Source organism: Tachysurus vachellii, chromosome 16, assembly GCF_030014155.1.
Source record: "Tachysurus vachellii isolate PV-2020 chromosome 16, HZAU_Pvac_v1, whole genome shotgun sequence".
In the NCBI taxonomy this organism is placed as follows: Eukaryota; Metazoa; Chordata; class Actinopteri; order Siluriformes; family Bagridae; genus Tachysurus; species Tachysurus vachellii.
The window spans coordinates 4636601-4654583 of NC_083475.1; the positions used below are offsets into that span (position 1 = coordinate 4636601).

The following is a 17983-nucleotide window of genomic DNA, read 5'->3' on the forward strand; positions in this document are numbered from 1 at the left end:
AAAGTTTATTAATTAAAACAAACATTGCAGATTATTACTGGTTGAATCTGCATTATAGCAACTGCATTAAAATAATGTATGCCTCATATAATCTGTGAGCTCTTTTTCTTTCTTTTTTTAACATCCAAATGAACTGCATGCAACATTAGCTTTCTGTGCTAGTGTGGTCAAGTTGCACCATTTTCGATTACATTAATTTGTGGAAAATCCTAATCAACATATAATATATTTGTATGAAGACATGCAGTATCCTGCATTTTTGTGTGGAAATGGAAATATAGCATTCAAAATAAATCCATTAAATTCTCAGTGAGACAGACAAAATGTTGTTGCTCATTTTTATTTAGCAGACTTAAATACAATGACCAAGTCTATCTTGGAAGGAAATCATTTCAAACACTATTTTGTATATGTTAGAAGTGAGTAAGATACATGGAGGACACAAAGAAATCTACTGTTATATGTAAACGAGCCAGAAAAATTGAACAAATGCTTGTCAAGGCATTGGCAGCTTTTCTTTTTTTGCCACACAGAGAAAAAACTTTCCTTACACAAAACACTCATACATAAAAAATACACTCAAGTTTCATTTTGAGTGTGCTTACCTAACTTCAAAATAATATCCATATAAATTCATAAATTGAAAATTATTTAATAATTAAGGAAGCATTTTCTCAGGAAGATGTGCAAAACCCTCTACTGAAGCTGTACAATACAGTGTGTTTTGTAAGTGCTCCAGGAATCATGGAAATTGAAATTGAAATGAAAATTGGCTAAAATATCATATCATACAGTATGGTAAATTGGTCCTTTTATACGCATCTTCATGTAAATCCTGTACTCACTTAAAAAAAGAGAGCAGAAAAGACTAAATGCGCCAAGCATGGAAAAAAAGAGGTGAATGTTTCAATGATACCAATAATAAGATTGTTGAAATATTTTCTTGTTTCTCTGTTAATGCATCCTCCATAACATCTTTGGACTAGCAGGACTTAGCGTCTGTATCCAAACTCATCTGCGTCATCGGCACGGAAGTCTCCATAGCGCCAAATGTTCAGCTAAAAGGAAAGAGGTGCAAGCAATTAAAAGAAGGAACAAGACATTTTGATGAACATGTACAGTGGGCAGTCGAAAATGTTCAATCATTACAGGTAGAAATCACACTATATTGTCTTGTTCTAATATTTAGTTACAGGGAGTTCGGAAGTTACAGGGAGAGAACAAAGACGTTGTGGCTGTGAGACCTTACACCTCCATCCACAGAAAGAAAATAAAGTGTTTTTAATATGCATTGTACTTTTTATAAAACATTTTAAACCAGGGTTAATGTTAAGGCTTATAAAATGTTTGTCAGATTTCAGCCCTAGCTTATTGTATGTGTAGTGCTCTCATAAATTGGTGGCCCTCCAGCACACGGCATGAACAATAATGAAAGAAGGTGTAACGAGAGATGGACGAGGGCAGGAGGAGCAGGAAGGAGCGAGGATAGAAGGAAACAGAGGAAGGAAAGGAGAAGAGGGAGGAGGGAAAGAAAGAGGAAGAGAGAAGAGGGTGAGTGGGAAAAGTGAGAGAGAGGAAAAAGAGAATAAAGATCTTCTAAAGATCACCTAAATATTTTCAATCCTTGATAAATGTTTGCCGTTAGCTTTATTTATTTCTGTTTCCACACACCTGGTCTTAGAATCAAGGTGTGTGCTTTGTTTGTGATTTGTGTGTATAGAGGGGAAAAGGGAGTACGGAGGATGAGAGGCAGGAATAAAAGAAGCAAGGATGCTTGAGGACTTACCCTGGCACTCTTTGCAGACTCCTGACCATTTAGATACTCAGTCACCTGAAAAAGAAACAGTGTTTCATCTGACTGATATTTTCCATCAGCCTGAGACACATCACAGTACAGACCCGCAGTACCAACATATGCCAATTAGGACCCAGTTCTGATGATTCCATGTTCCTGTTCTCCAGTCATGCAGCACCACAAGCATTAACCATACTGATGGAATGGCCAGAGCGAGAGCAAGAGAGAGGCCGCTTTTAATTTCAAGCTTTTAACAAATGATGGAAGATGTCAGGCCTTATTACCAAAAATCCCCACTTCTTACATCAACCATGTGATCTTATGGCATTTTTTTATACAATCAGACCATAATAAAGTGTGATACCTCCCTTGGGCGTCTTCATCTGGACTGTACACAAGTGAGGAAATGGGGTAGTGCTGACAGTAAGTGAATAAGTAAGTGCACCAACAGCACTTAAGCACTTCTGGGAAAGAGTGCAGACAAACTGAATTTGATTTTATGTAATCAGTGTAATACTCTTTCCCTTGAGGAATCATGTTGCATCATCAAGTTAGTGCTTTAAAATCAACCACATAAATGTATATAAGCATAAAACTGTGCTTGCTTTGTGTGAGTGGTCTGAAGATCAAGGCTTGTGAGATCAAGATTCATGGCTGGTGAAGGAAGGTGGAGACCATATGTGCTTGATATTCTCACACTGCATCTTTATTTTAGTCACCGTGTTGATTCACCGTTGATTCATCACATCCATTAGAATGCAGATATAGAGTCAAAAGCGTCAGTTAATGTTCATGTCAAATATAAATGAGGAAAACTATTTTCTCACTGGCTTTGACCATGGTGGTCTGATGAATCCTGATTTCTGCTGTGACATGCAGATGGTAGGGTCAGAGCATGCTGACAGTGATATCCATGGACCATGGGCTAGCAAATTTGTTTCTTATTAAAACCGTGGTAAGGTATTTGGTGGGATGTCCAAATAAAATAAAAATGCAAATTAATTCCACTTGCTGTCTGACCAAGTCAGCTATTGTCAGGAATATTACAGTAGCTGGGAAGTTTAGGTATTTATTAACTGCACAGTATTATGGGCTTCAATGCATTTTATTTGATCTTTAACTGAACCGTGAGGATTCAGAATTTACTTTTTTCCTCCCTAAGTTAACAGTTTACGTGTTTTCAATAACCCTTCAATCTTCATTTCTCAAGTTTTTGTGCCTACTTCCAACCAATTCAATAACATTTAATAAAAGGGATAATAAAAGGGAAGAAAAACTAATAATTTGGCATCTTACAACCAGGAGGTGTTTGTTTAACCTTGACTGTAATGGCAGTAATAATGGCAGAAATATTTTGTATGTTTTATAGTAGAGTTACACTGTATGTATTTTAATGCAAACTATTTTAGTGTGCCTAAAATATTAATATATTGTTTATATGCATGGCTGTATAAGTAACATATCTGGCCAGTGACTACTGATGAAAATTAGGCTGTTTTAGGTCAAGTGTGGTTCATGCAAAATACAGGTGATACGTTTTATTAATGAGCACTGCCCATGATGAACACACAAATAAACGAATGAATGAATAAATAAAATTAGGAAGACAAAGAGCCTTTTTCTGATTTTCTGTGCTATTATGGGGCCTTCTCTCTGCACCTGAGAGAAATGATATTGTAAACAGTGAACTCGTGTGTGAACTATTCTCTCACCATTTTCTGCAAGTGTTTCTCTTTGCGCACATCCACCATGACCAGACCTTCTTTGACCAAGCCGAGACCCACGTCATCTTTAGAGTCAGCAAACTGCAGAGTGACGTGTGGACAAGTGGAGCCACCATACTCCACATTTAGCATACACTGTGTGTTCTGGATGTCCCTCACCAAACAGTCCACTGTATCAGCCCGTGCATCCTCCTGGAGGAGTGAAATTAGAGTTTCAGCATTCATCAGCCAGACCACAATCTCTGACTTCAAACTATAAATAAGGCTGTTCACTTTTACTAAAATAAAAACAACAAAAACAAACACACAAACAGGATCATGCACTACTGAATGGATTACATTTAAGACCAATCAATAACTCGTTATTAAAATACAGCTTATCAACTGAAAGAATTAAAGAGAATAATGGTACACACCATAAAATAATAATAATAATAATAATAATAAGTCTTGAATAATGGTAACAAACCTTCCTGTCACCAATTGTCCAACAAAAAATGTGTGTCATAGGCTGTGGTGGTAAAATATGTGGAACAATTTTCAAAGTGATGTAAAGGATGTGTATACTGGTGTGGAGGTTGGAGATAACTCTCAGACCACATTAGAATAGAAATTGTTCCTGGGGAACAAAGTGGTGTTCAGTCTGTTTTTTGTGCAGCTACTTACATCTTGGGGGACCTGGATGAAGGCAAAGGTGTACTCTGTGGCCTGTGCAGGCAAAGCTCGAGTACTGAACGCAGAAGGAAGTGCAGCTAGACGTACAGAAGACAATATCTCTCTCTGCAGATTAAAACACACACGAAGAGGCTGTATTTATCAACCATCATCTGAAAGAACGTGAAAATCATTCAACAGGCTGACAGAGGCATTAATGTGAAGGGAGGAACTCAAGCATTACTGCCTTCACCCGTTCGGAAAAATACTTATTCAAACCTTTTAAGATCCATGACACTAATATACAGGATATATTAATTAATTCCTGCATTTCAAGGTAATTCCAATTACAGTAATTGTGAATTCATCAGCCACCGACACACACAAACACACACACACAGCATTATTACTCACATTGCCATAGTCTATGTAGAACACGTGAACCTTTGCTGCAGTTTCAACCTTCTCCACACGAGCTCTGTACCTACAGAGATACACACATTGGGAAAAGAGTGGTAATGAGAGGAACCAGGACAAGTGTGGGGATAAATATTCAAACATAGTAAAGGATAAATGTATTTGTGCAGCCATCTCTGACTGGAGGGCAATAACTGCATCAAACCACCCTGTCATGTAGCCTTAGATATGGAGAATTAAATCACTTCAATGCAAAGTACAGAGGAACAGTATCAGCCCTGTAGTGTGATGTCTCCAGAACATTTATCTTGCTCTGCTCCTCTTGCAGACCTCTGCCCTCTACAGCACCACTGAAATAAATATATTTACTCCCAACATGGCCAGAGTGGCTCTGTCCTTCAGGGATATTCCATATATTTAGTTGTACATTTTTTTCATATTGCACTTTAAGAATTTTCATATAACTGCTTATGGCAGCTGTATGTACATACCTTTATTTAGCTTCATATTTGTCTGAAATAAAATACTTGAGTTTTGTCCAACAAAATAAATAAAACAGGTGTACAGTGTACTATCCAGTGTATTTTAAAAGCTAAAGGTGAGGTTTTTTCTTTTAAGTTTGTACAAATTATTTAAGCTCATTTAAATGCATTTGTTTCATGCTGGGGCTGTTTGTCATTCATTGTTTTAGGGCTTATCATGATGGCACTACAGCATACTGCTGTTCATTTTAATACCAATTTACCACTAGGTGGACCGAGGTGTGGCAGCTGCCTGGGTGGCATAAAAACCTGCTCACACCGGCCTTTTGTCACCTCTGATTTATAGACAAGCAGAGTCCATTTTGAGCACAGTTGACTTGTAAAGCTAACCCACTATATGGCCGAGCTGAACAGAAAAAAGCTTGACACACTACTAAAAATAAGCCCTGAAATGCAGGCTTTTAAGTGTTTACCATTCTCCATCAGTGAACTTGGCAATGCAGTAGTCCCCTCTTTGTGGGGTGAAGGCGCCCTCCACAGGTGGCTGATTTGCAATCTCCGCCCGCATGGTCTCCATCAGGCCTTCTAGCTGTGCACCTGCAGAGATTACAACAAAAAACAAAAACATTGTGACTGGTAGCATGCCATCAGCTGTAGAGGCTGTTTCATCTATTTTGGCTATGCTCACTCTGAGTCTCTCAGTTTTCCTTTGTCTTAAAGATGATCTGCTATTCTGTCACTTCCTGCAACAACACTGCCATCTGCAGAAACGCTGATCTGGGAGATTTTTAGGGGATTGTGTGGCAACATATGGAACACAACTATTAACACTTATTAACCTCTTCTGCTGTTATACACTAAGTCATAGGGTGAGAAAGAAACATACACACGATAAACAGACAGGACTGCAGTCACACAGTAATGTAAAAGGTTAATTTTGTGGGAAATAAAGTTAGCATCATTTTCTATTTATCCCACAGTTTACACCGACTTTGTGAAATAGCATGACTCTGTCTATAATATTTGACAAACGTCAAGCTATAGTTTTATTTATTTATTTTGATTATCAAATTTCCAGCATTTATTAAAAATTTCTGGTAAAGTTCTGCTTTCAGAGGAGAAGCAGGCACTAGACAGGTAATGAAAACAATTATCCCACTGTAGAAATCCCACTGTATCCCACTGTAACAACATTCATCTACATGGTGAAACTGTATTCTGTAGCCGCACACCTGGATTCTACAGATTTACAGTGTGGAACAGCAACTCTACTGTGGCTAGCCTCGAAGGTCTACAGCAGGTACTCATAATGGCAAAAACAGCTTTTATTCACATAAAGGACATACATGACCCGATGTCTGAAGAGCCCTCAGCATCACCCAAACAACACCTGCCAAGATTCATACAAATCTACCAAGATCAATATAAATCTAATTAAATCTACACTCTCCACACACTGTGTCTATACCTACACAATGTGCAGCTCCACTGTCTCATAATCTGACACAAAATAACCTGAGGAAAGGCGACTCCTGGAGCTCTGCATGCATGCATCCTCCAATACAATAGTGAACAGAAGCTGGTGGAATAGTAAAAGTAAACCCAAAAAGGATGGGAGCAGTGACACTTTTCTGATTATTAAAACTATATGTACAACACAAATATCCTTATCATGAATACAAAGTAGTACATCCATATATAATAAAAATCTATCAACAGCCAGTTTTCATTAGCAGTTGGGTTGTGTGTCTAAGCAGAGAAACGCTTCATGCTAACACAGCGCTCAGACAGTTATCTTCTGGGGTTTGCTACACTGATGCTGATTATTCACTGGCAAAGAGGCATGTGTGATAGCCGTGAGCATGTGCCTGATCAACTTCATGACCTTTTTTAATGTTTAGGAAAAAATACCCATCACAAAAATAGGTAAATATGACATTTTCTCTCATTTCTGTTATTGGAATTAATCAGTTCTCAAAGACTAAGACAGATAAACACTCTGTGCCCCACCTAATATGGAAAAACTCATTATATTTGCAGATCTTGTTAAATTATTATTTATATTTGGGTGTAGCATAGACCTGTGAGTTTTAAACAGTGTTATTGTTTTGTTGCAGAACTACTCAATCATTTTCCAAAATTACTCCAGAATAAAAAATATTTACAAGATTTACATTGTTCTTAATATTAAATTAGTTAACATCTCCTCACACAGTTCACTGTTAAAGACCTTTAACAACTCTCAGGCATAAGACATTTTGTACGATAATAAAAGACTGGAATTGAGAATGAAATTAATCTAAAGGAAACTGATTTCCCCTCAGTGCTTTATATCATCTGCCCATATGACTCATGTACCAACATCTACACTGCCTCATCTGTTTAAGGCTATAGTAAGGCCTGTGTATGTTTGTGAATACAACTACTAGTTATACAAGTATGACTAGTACCTGCATGTCAAGACACGCAAACACAGAAACCAGACACGCCAGGAACAAAGCAGAAAGTTATCGCACAAAAGCTTACAGACAAAATTAGAAAAGAGAGAAGGAAAGGGAGTAATGCTTCAGCAATTGAAATGGTACTTTGGTGTAAGTGGTCTGTTATTGAGGTGATGTTTCCTTATTGAGTCGCCGTGTTTCCATTAGTGGGGAAATTAGTTTGGTGGCTCTTTTCAGTAACTTGCAGTAATAGTCAGGATAAGATTATGGATCATGAAAAATGGACCTGCATAAAAGAATAGTGATGTATATTTTTGCCACTTCACCCACCCTAAGGGGTAGATAATATACACACACCCAACTCCCAGTATGCAGGATAAAAACTGGTCATGTGTTGATTGATCAGCATTGTGTGTGTAGCCCAGAAGGTTATAAATCTGCCCAAGTCTTTCCAGAAAATAAGGTTTTCCTGTTCAGAAACTACTGGCGTAATTTCTGGCTTGGCAGAAAGAACACACTACAGAAAAGAAATCTGAGAACTCTTATGGGACTTATTTAGCTTTCATTCACCGTCACCAGTAGGACCAAGAATAGGGAGGGAAGCACAGAACGAAACAATCACAGCCTGTGTGCTAAATTACTGCTTTGTAAGACGGAAGCAATTAATGACATTGTGCTGCTGAGAGCATTTCTAGCGTTGTTGTTTACATCGGATTTTTAAAATTAGCCATGAACTCCTGCAGCTTGAGGAAATCTGCCTCATAACATGCTTTCAGTTTCCGCTGCTTTAAAATGACACACTTCCTCATTCAGCTTAAGTGAATGGTCTCGTGCAAAAGGATTCTGAAAGTTTAAAGTCTGACACTGAGGATATATATTGTGGGGATCATATAAAATGATTTTACTACAATAACCATGCAGGTTAGTTTTGGAGCTAAACTCAGCTCCCTAGCAGATGGTGAAAACATGCTGGAGATAAAAAGTAGAACATGTTAGTAATGCACATGCTATATTTTAATAAGTTTTGGGAATATTACAAGTTTTTGTGAGCAATTTGGAAGTAGTCATATTTTCGGAAAAGAACTGATCCCTGACTCATTACTCACCCGTTTCCACATCCTGTGTGTAAAAGTGCATGCTGTCTGTGATTTCAGTGACATAGACAGGTCTGTACTTAGCCACACGTTCCTTCTCTTCCGATAGCTGGGCTACCTCTTCTGTTGGCTTTTCCTCATAATTGGCCCAAATCTATCGAATAACCAGAAAACTGTTATGAAGCTACAATATAAAATACTGTATATAGTGTAACACAAACCATTCAAACCATCTGATTATAAATAATCAGCCAGCACTTTCAAAATTCTGTGTCTCTAAACAGTGTCATAGAGGATGCACACAGTTTTCTTTAGTCCATACTTCCAAACTACATGTTTGATGCCAGGCAATACAGGACAGAGGAGTCTGACCATACTGCATAACCTTTATTACCCTTTACCCAAACCTTATCACTGTCAAACACACTGAACAAAAAGAATACTAGGTTGGCATATATGACATGGGCTCATGCTGTGATACTGTGTTATATGTAAATATTTCTGTTAGAATTGGATAACAATACATTTTTTACATTACCACAGTATTTAGTGTGGGATTACTCAAAAGCCTTCTGGTGATCAAAAACTACAACAACAGAGATAAAAGTTAAGTAAAAGGATAATATTAAAATGAAAGGTTATTTTTTAACGTGCGTTATTGCAGAATCACCTAAAGATCCACCTGAGTTACTGTGGTTGCCCCAGTTCCCAACTGCACACCTGATACTATTACATTCTATTACAAACCTGAGATGGTGGAAATTCTCATTTTCCTGAGGTTATTGCCATAAAAATGCTCTTAAACTTTATGATCGCACTGTATGTGTGTGAAAAAGACTGGATACAGTGTGTGTTCTTCAGTGCATGTTCATCCAGTTCCTCTGATCATCTCAAAACTATCGCAATTTACCAGATTGGGTAATAAATCATTTAGACCAGCACTTGCTCCAAGTGTTACACAGTGTGCGAGTTTAAAACAGTTGCAATCTCTGCAGTGAGATCTTGTGTGTTATGGGAGTGAGAACTAGTGACTGGATGGTAACTGGCAAAATGGGATCAAAGATAGTGGTAATAAAGTTGAAGAGAATGTAAGCAGAAAATCTTTGACAGCTACATCTGCCAGAATAGATGCACTATAAGGCCAAAATCATGTGGGCCCCCGATCATCGCACTCCTGTGAGCTTGCTGAAAATCCTGATTTATTCCTCTTCTGCTGTTATAATGTGCTCCACTCTTCTGTGAAGCCTTTCCACTAGATGTTGGAGCGTGGCTGTGGGGATTGGTCATCATTCAGCTACAAGAGCATTGGTGAGATCAGACACTGATGGTGTAAGAGTGAGGAGGTCCGGGGTTCAGTCGGTGTTCCAGTTCATCCCAAAGGTGTTCAGTGGGGTTGAGTCAGGGCTCTGTGCAGGACACTCCAGTTCTTCCACTCCAACCTTGTTGAACACCATGTCTTCATGGATCTCAGGGGCTTTGAGCATAGGGACACTGTTATACTGGGACAGTGTTTGAGCTTATTAGTTCCAGTGAAGGGAAACTGTAACATTGCACTTTGTGGCAACTTTTTTATTCAAAGAACCATATATAGGTGTGATGGTCAGGTGTCCACAGATCTTTTTGCTGTCAGTTTCCTCCTCTTCCATGATGAGACACACAAAACTAATTATATTACTAAAGTAAAAAATCCACTTGAAGGACATGGCCATGTGAGGCAGCTTATGTGCAGCACTATACAATATCCAAGTAAATATACAAATATGATATACACCATGGTGACAAAGTGTTAGCATCTATTTTACTAACAAACAAAGCACAGAAATCTGTTATATAAGGGAACACAGAGAAAGAACCTTAGTAAAATGCTTCAGGGAAAGAGATGGAAAGATAAAATGCATTGAGAAGTACAACTGGTTAAGGATCTAAGAATAGCCTTCCTCTGCACTGAAGACTTTTTTTAAGCAGGTAATGAAGAAAATTAATGAGCTGTTAACTGAATCATCAGCCCTGGATCTGCCAGCTTGAACCTGTCTTTGGCACGCAACTTATCTTATGAGTATGTGTGAATATATGTGTGTGCGCGCCAACAGGATCTTAACACTGTAGGAAACTTGCTGGGTGACAGAATAACCCTGAATATCAACTTTTAATGAAATAATTGTCATGTGTACTGATTTACAGCAAAGCCACAGGGGTTTTTTACACCTGGTAACTTCATGCGTTGTCTGTGATCAGATAGCTATCCGATGGTAAAAAGACCAGGTCTAAATGCCCTCCGAAACGTTTTCGAGACGGATATAAATCCGATGGTTCAAACCACTTCAGGGGGAGGTCTGGGACGCATTTCAGATGTAACTGGACAGGTGTAAATGAATGTGGTTGTTCAAGCCACATACGTCAGCGCTATACTCCTCCCAAACGGAAGTACGTCACTCACAGGTGACTCGCAAGTCGTGCATCACGCCAGAAACAAATAACATGGACTCTGGAGCAATGAAAGTGTCCAAAAAAAGCTTTGTAAAACATATAGAAACAAAAGTATATTTAAGTATATACACCAAAGCGTGTTCCATTTCAATTACCCCGTAAATAAGGTCAAATATATTTGCATTTTGGGCAGGAGTAGAAAGATTGGATTGATATCCGATTCGCCAAGACGCATTTATGTGGCCTAATGTAAATGGAACAGTTTTAACAATCGGATCAGAGAAAACACATGAAGTGACCAGGTGTAAAAAGGCCCACAAACCTTCATGGCCACAAGTGATCTACAGCATCATTCAGCTCATTTTCAACCTTTCAACATGGTAGGTAAAGAAACTATAATTTGTCTTTTCAAGGTAGGTGTGTGTGTGTGTGTGTGTGTGTGTGTGTCCGTTCATTCATGGAGTAAACTGTAAATAAAGGAAGCCGTTTGTGAAATGAACTAAATTAAAATATAGAGGAGGCTTTACTGGGATCACTGCAGAAAAATATACAATCAACTGTTACATTACAAACACAGGATTCATTTGAAACATTCATCTGTATGATACAGCCAACACATCCACAAAAAAGGCATCTGAAAATACAGAAAGGCTGATCAACCCTGGTCCCACTGCTCTGCAAAGACTGCTAGTGCTTACATTTCTCAGAGGAAATTGTTATCCAGTCAAGCTGAAAGCCTCCTACAAGAATTAACTGTGGTGGCCAGCATTGGATGTTAAATCCAGACCGGGATTTTTATTTTTGGTTGATGTCATTAAACAAAATCAATATATTATATTGGACAAACCGAAATTAAGGGACGTATGCTTCATTTACTCTTTTAATTTTAAAATGCTTTGATGGCTTTTGTTTGAGACTATAAAAAGATTTTTGTTTTCTGCAACTTTCAATCTTGAGAAGGTTACAACATTATGTGGATTCAGTGAAACATTTTTCTAATTGATTAAAATAAGTAATTAATAGGTCATTAGACACACGGTCTGGATTGTGTGACTAGGCTGTGGTGATCCTTTCTTGGCTGGGCTGATTTTTTTTTAATGAGCCAGAAAGTCTTTTACTTCTTGACTATTTCTATGATTTCTCAAAATGTAAGCATTAAAACTGTGTTGAAATAAAAGAGGGATTGTGTGATGGTGAGAACTTGTGCAGTTATGCAAAAGAAAACCATAGGACTGACATGTGATGGTCCTGGTGAATTGAAAGCCAGTACTGAACTGATTTTAAGTATATTTCTTTTTGGGTTAATAGCATGTTTTTCATTTATTTATTTTTAAAGACAAAAATAAATTAGAACTCGTTTCATCAAGTGTATCATACTTCATAAAAATATTCTTGAAATGCCTGTTAAGATGCAAGTTTATGAAAGAAGGCACTCAAATAAGAATATAATTAATTTATTATATAATTTACTCATGGGTTAGATCATTTAAGTTCCTTTAAGTTCATAGACTCAGCAGGAGAAACCCTTTAGGCAGAGCTAGCGATCAACCCTCCTCCCTGCATTACAGTGGGTGAGTGACAATTCGCTGGCATGAGCACAGATCCAGAGCTAACGCCATGACTTGCCCACAGGAGCACCACTCCTGCCCTCTTCACACGTCAATCAGGTTTGTTCTCCTCAGTAAGACACTCACTGGGAAGCATGCTGAAAGAGCTCTACTGTACTATTCTATAACACATAAAATGAGCGAGGGTTTTATGGGCTGCAGTTATGTGCACACTGCAAGCCAGGACACTGCAGGAAGTTTCAGGGTCTTAGAAATGCACAGGTTTTCAAAAATATTTCTTATTTATAGTTTGTTTATCTTGTATATTTAAGAGCTAAATATACATGAGCTCATTAAAAAAGTGACTAAATATTATAAATGTGTGCAAATGAGTGCTCAGGCCCCATCACAATACAAGTGTGTAGAAATTTAGCTTACAACAGCTTGTAGTCACTGAACTGCTGGATGTCCAGGTAGACTTGAGAAGGTGCTGTTCTCATAACTCTCAATTTCATAACAAGAAGACTTAAAGCAACCTGAATGGCAACACAGCTCCACAACATCAAGAATGTGATTGTTCCCTAAGCTAAACACGTAGACAATCAAAAAGTTTTTTTCAGTAATGTAATTGAAATAAAATGTGATAATACCATATGAACAGTCAAAAGTTTTGATCTGGTAAATATTAGACCTTTTACATCTACAGTGGTTCTTGTACATGAATCTGTTACTGATCATGGCTTGGATTTATTCCAAATGTGGGATACATTTGTGGGATACAGTTTGGCATACCTTTGACATATCTTCCCTCTTCCCTTCTTCCCTCAATGGGGAAATGGAGTGTCCAACAACGGCTGGCTACGTGGACATGTTGCAGCAGGCATCCCTCTTGACGGATGGCCCTCGTCTGTGCAGTAATGACTGGGTCTTTCAAGAGGACAACAGGGGCTACTCACTAGAGTCTTTTTTGACACTTTTAGTTCTGTTGTGGGTATTTTTGGTATTGCTATGGTCTTAAACGTTTGATCAGTTAATGAACAGCCTGTTTGAGTTTAAATGCAGTTTTCAATAAATTGCCAATCTGTTTTTTGTCTTTTACTCCTTTTTCTTCTTGACATTTTGAAGCAGTTCGTACCATTAGCAAAAAGGCAAATACTTGGAATGTTTCACCTGGTCTTAAGATTGTGTTTAGGAGTGTATATACATCACTAAGAGCCAAAAATGTAACTAGGAACAAGATCAGCACAGGATTAGTTTTTTTTAAACAGTTTAGGGTCACAAAAAGACATTATGATCAAAGTCCACTGGAGAAGAAGCGAGCACCGGTGAACAGACAGTACAACTCTACTCCCACCCAAAGTGACAGGAGTTTGATTAGAACACAGGTTTTTAATAAGGTTTTTAGGCAATGATGAAAACATTACAATAAAAAAAAGCAACAATGTCAATGCATTCAAGGGCCCTTGCATTTAGACACCACGGATTTATAGATACAAAGACAATTCATAGACATATATAAATAACATGAGCCTTTGTTCAAACCAGAGTGAGACTGGGGAAACAAGCTAATACTGACTGTCCACTCTGATGTTATTAAATGCAAAGTTTACAGTGGTGTGTGTGTGTGTGTGTGTGTGTGTGTGTGTGTGTGTGTGTGTGTGTGTGTGCGCGTGTGTGTGTGTTGACTCACCTTGTCTTTCCTCTGCCTTGCCACTTCTTCAGCAGACAGCAGAGTTTTGAAATAGGAGCTGCGTTCAGCTGTGAAGTGAACCTTCGAGAGTGAGTTCTCCACCAATGCCACAGACAGATTTATTCCCTCAATGTGAAGCCAACCAATAAAGTTGCCTGCTTTGTCCATGCTCTCCACCTCAACCTCTACCTAAAACATAAAGAGAATTTATTACTTATGAGAAAGAAAAATCCCCTTTGGACTGAGGATTACACCTAACAAAATACCAATTTAATACTGGTATTTTAATCTTATTGTTTAATATTAATTTTAAGTTTAATCTTATTGTTAACGGTCAATTCTTCAACTGTAACATGGAAACAAACTTTAGTCAGTTTAAAAATTAAACGCTTTTTATATGATTTAAAAGAATATAAACCTTTATTAACAAATATTCAAAAACCACTTATCAAATTTAGTATAAAATATATTTAAATGAGGCAGAGACAACTAAATGCATTTTGAAATTACTTTATTCATAGATAGTATATAATCAAATTTATTATATAATAATTAAAAAAATACCATAAAGACTTATCTGACATCAGTCAGATCAACTACACACACTGTTATTGCTTCCACTGTTACACACTTGTGACACTTATTTTTATCTCAGTTCCACACCCTTCGTTAACTTCTAATTTCGATGGATAAATGAATCTGGATGGGTACCATCTTCCTTAAATTAAACCCTTATAGAACTGACATTAATTTGTTGCCCCTAATACGATCATCACTAAAACTTCAGAACAAACTGTATATTATCTTTGACAACACTGCTATTCTTTATAAGCCTCATACTGGGTCATATATTTTTATCGGGTCTGCAACACTGAGAACATGCATAGGTAAAGATGCTGAAACATCACTTTCATAAGCTCATACTGTAATTCCCAATCCCAAGATGACAGGGATGCCATCTTATAGTCATCAGTCTTCTGCATTTAAACGCATGGGCCAACAGAGATACACCTGTGTATACTGCCTACACAAAGATATTAAAGGAAACACTCGGAGCATACATCTCCAATACAGGAGTGTGTTTGAACTGGAGCGAATATTGGACAGCCATGATATCACAGAACCAAGAGAAGTAAGCTTAAGAAAAGAATCATATACTGTAGGGGGTCCATAAATCGTTACTAATAAACAGGAGCCAAGCAGAAAATAATGAAATACCAATGACTGGTCTAGTGATTATGTTTCTTATGACAAAAACAAAACACAAATGTAAACTCTAAAATGGCACGTCATTTATTTGTTCTACAAATGAACAAAAACTCTTCTGTCGATGCTCTAAGTGGTAGTGTATGTCAATGTGGAAGGAAAATTGAGCTGTTTTCACACCATTCCTTCACCCCACTTCATGCTTCTGTTACCCTCTGGTGACCTTCTAAAGTAGGGTACAACCCGCTCTCATTCCTTTCGGAGTGTTATTCATAAAGAGGTAGTTAGCCTCCAGTCAGTCTTGCCTTGTTATCATTAGTGGCCTGCATTTAGCTCGTTACTTGTCCTTCGAATATGCAGATGTTTCTCTCCGGGGAGCTGAAAGCTTTTCTCTGCAGTGTCACTGACTTTGACTGTGCTGAGTAGTTTCTATTTTACCATTCGCTGCAGGGCATTTACCACTCTTTCTTTTTCTGTCTCTTCACTTTCTCACTGAAACAAATAACATTTTTTTTCATCTAATCAACAGCTAATGCATGTAAGTGAAACCCCTTTTGCTATATTAAGATAAAGCAATAGAAGTGACCGCCACCTCATGCAAAATAAAAACAGGTTGTAGGAAAATAAATATATTTAACGTACTGAAACTCTCATACATTTAAGTGTTGAGAAAGTCACCTGAAAGGGCAACAAGGGCATGCAATCATAAGTAACCCTGGTTATCAGGTCAAAATGTGGAGCTGAGCATCCCGTCTGCAAGGTAAATATCTAGCATGGATAAGAGGCAGTGGGTGTTGGGCAATGCTATGACAGATGGGCTCTGTGACAAGCCTTGATATTCTCTGGTAACTAACGCTGGGGGAGTGTGTTTCTCACACAGGCACACTTTCGCCCACATGCACACACACTGCTACTCCAATGGTTCTAGTACAACAATGCAATTTTTTGGTGTATTAGTGAGGAGTGGGATGAGAAATGCAGGAAGTTCACTGACAGCTTTATGGAGTGGCATCAGCTCTCCCATCTTTAGCTCACAACCAAAAGACAAAGAACTGGTTAACCTATAAGAAGTCCCCTTCAGACTCAGTTAGGACCCAGGGAAAAAAGAAAAAAGATTGAGGGAAGCAGGTCTACCTGGGGGTTCAGCTGAGTGACAAGATCGGGAAATCAAAGTCGACAAGAAGGGCCAAAGACACCTTTATTTCTGAGGGATTATAACGCCATTTTACATAAGGGATTATAACTGACATCTTGCCTCCTACCGAATTTATGTAACACACAGGCTTAAGAAAATGTGACTCATCTCTGATTCCCTAACCTAATGTTAAATGTGACTTATGTACCCCACACACCTTCTTTCATCTCACTGATAGAGTTCAGGTTGGTTTACAACTCCTGACTTTGGTATCTATTATATTTCTTATTTTACATGACAGTTAAAGACCCAGGCTTTTCACTGTATAGGTTTTATTTTTTATTTCATGTGTTAACAGTATGCTGAACCTTTCCCACAACACACCAAGGTAAAAGGTGATAACCCCTTTAAATTAATAATTCCTCTCTCCTGTTTATTTCCACTTCCCTTCTCTCACTCTGCTTTTCACACCTGTACATGTGCAGGTCTGCTTTTAAAAGACAAAACCGAATAAAATTGGAAAACCTTTTAAAAAAGGTATAAAATGTTCAAATACTATACTGTACCTATAATAAGGGTTGAATTGTATAATTATTGGAACAACGTGTTCGTCATGTTATACAAAGAAGGGCTGTAGTTATATCAGTAAAGGAAATCTATTATCACATTAAGACAAAAATTATCAAATTTTCCAAATTAAAAAAAAATGACAGGGCTAACTTGGAAACTAGGAAAAACACATTCGAAGAGATTGCTGTGTCGCACACAGAAAACACACTTCTTTCAATTACAGATCGCCATCCATGCCAAGCTATCTGCACGCCTGTGTACAATCAGAATATCCGGGAAAATATAGTAAGCAAACTGTCAATTTTAACACAGTCAAATGTCCTGCAAATCAAAGTCATAATGCTGGTAAATCACAACCAGTGAAGAAAATGATTTCAAAGCTTTCATTGTACAATAGGCAAGAAAGTGCTGATGATTTAATCCATGAGAATTCTACAGTATGTAGAAACTAATAAGGAGAATCTCAAATGGACACAACAAGAAAACATAATGCCTCCAAGATCTAGTAACAGAGACTTAAAAAGGAAGGGGAAATAACAGCTAAATTTACTTATTCAAAAATAATAGTGAAAACGTACAATTTCAGGTTTTAGACACAGGGTGCACTTGCAGACTGATTTAGAGGCAGCTCAGTGCCACACAGTGTAGCCTTTCCAGTATATAGATTTCTTTTGGATATTTGTGGAAAAGCAACTTGTGCCATCACTAGTTAGGTTGATTTCATGCTACAGGGCTGCAGTTACATTCTTTTTCAGTTTCATAAATTTGTACCTCAAAGACAAATGGAGCTGGCATAATAAA

At 37.8% G+C, this 17983-nt stretch overlaps 1 protein-coding gene across 1 annotated transcript in view; it reads right to left on the reverse strand.

Moving 5' to 3' along the window:
* Positions 1 to 324: 324 nt before the first annotated feature.
* Positions 325 to 17983, reverse strand: part of snd1 (staphylococcal nuclease and tudor domain containing 1) — a 68294-nt gene continuing 50635 nt past the window's right edge. The window contains exons 17-24 of the mRNA XM_060889359.1: positions 14272 to 14460; positions 8620 to 8761; positions 5546 to 5669; positions 4588 to 4657; positions 4186 to 4299; positions 3508 to 3711; positions 1787 to 1831; positions 325 to 1058 (exon numbers count right to left, since the gene is read on the reverse strand). Coding sequence (XP_060745342.1) covers positions 993 to 1058; positions 1787 to 1831; positions 3508 to 3711; positions 4186 to 4299; positions 4588 to 4657; positions 5546 to 5669; positions 8620 to 8761; positions 14272 to 14460 — 954 coding nt within the window. The 3' untranslated portion in view covers positions 325 to 992. The remainder of the gene's footprint in view (positions 1059 to 1786; positions 1832 to 3507; positions 3712 to 4185; positions 4300 to 4587; positions 4658 to 5545; positions 5670 to 8619; positions 8762 to 14271; positions 14461 to 17983) is intronic.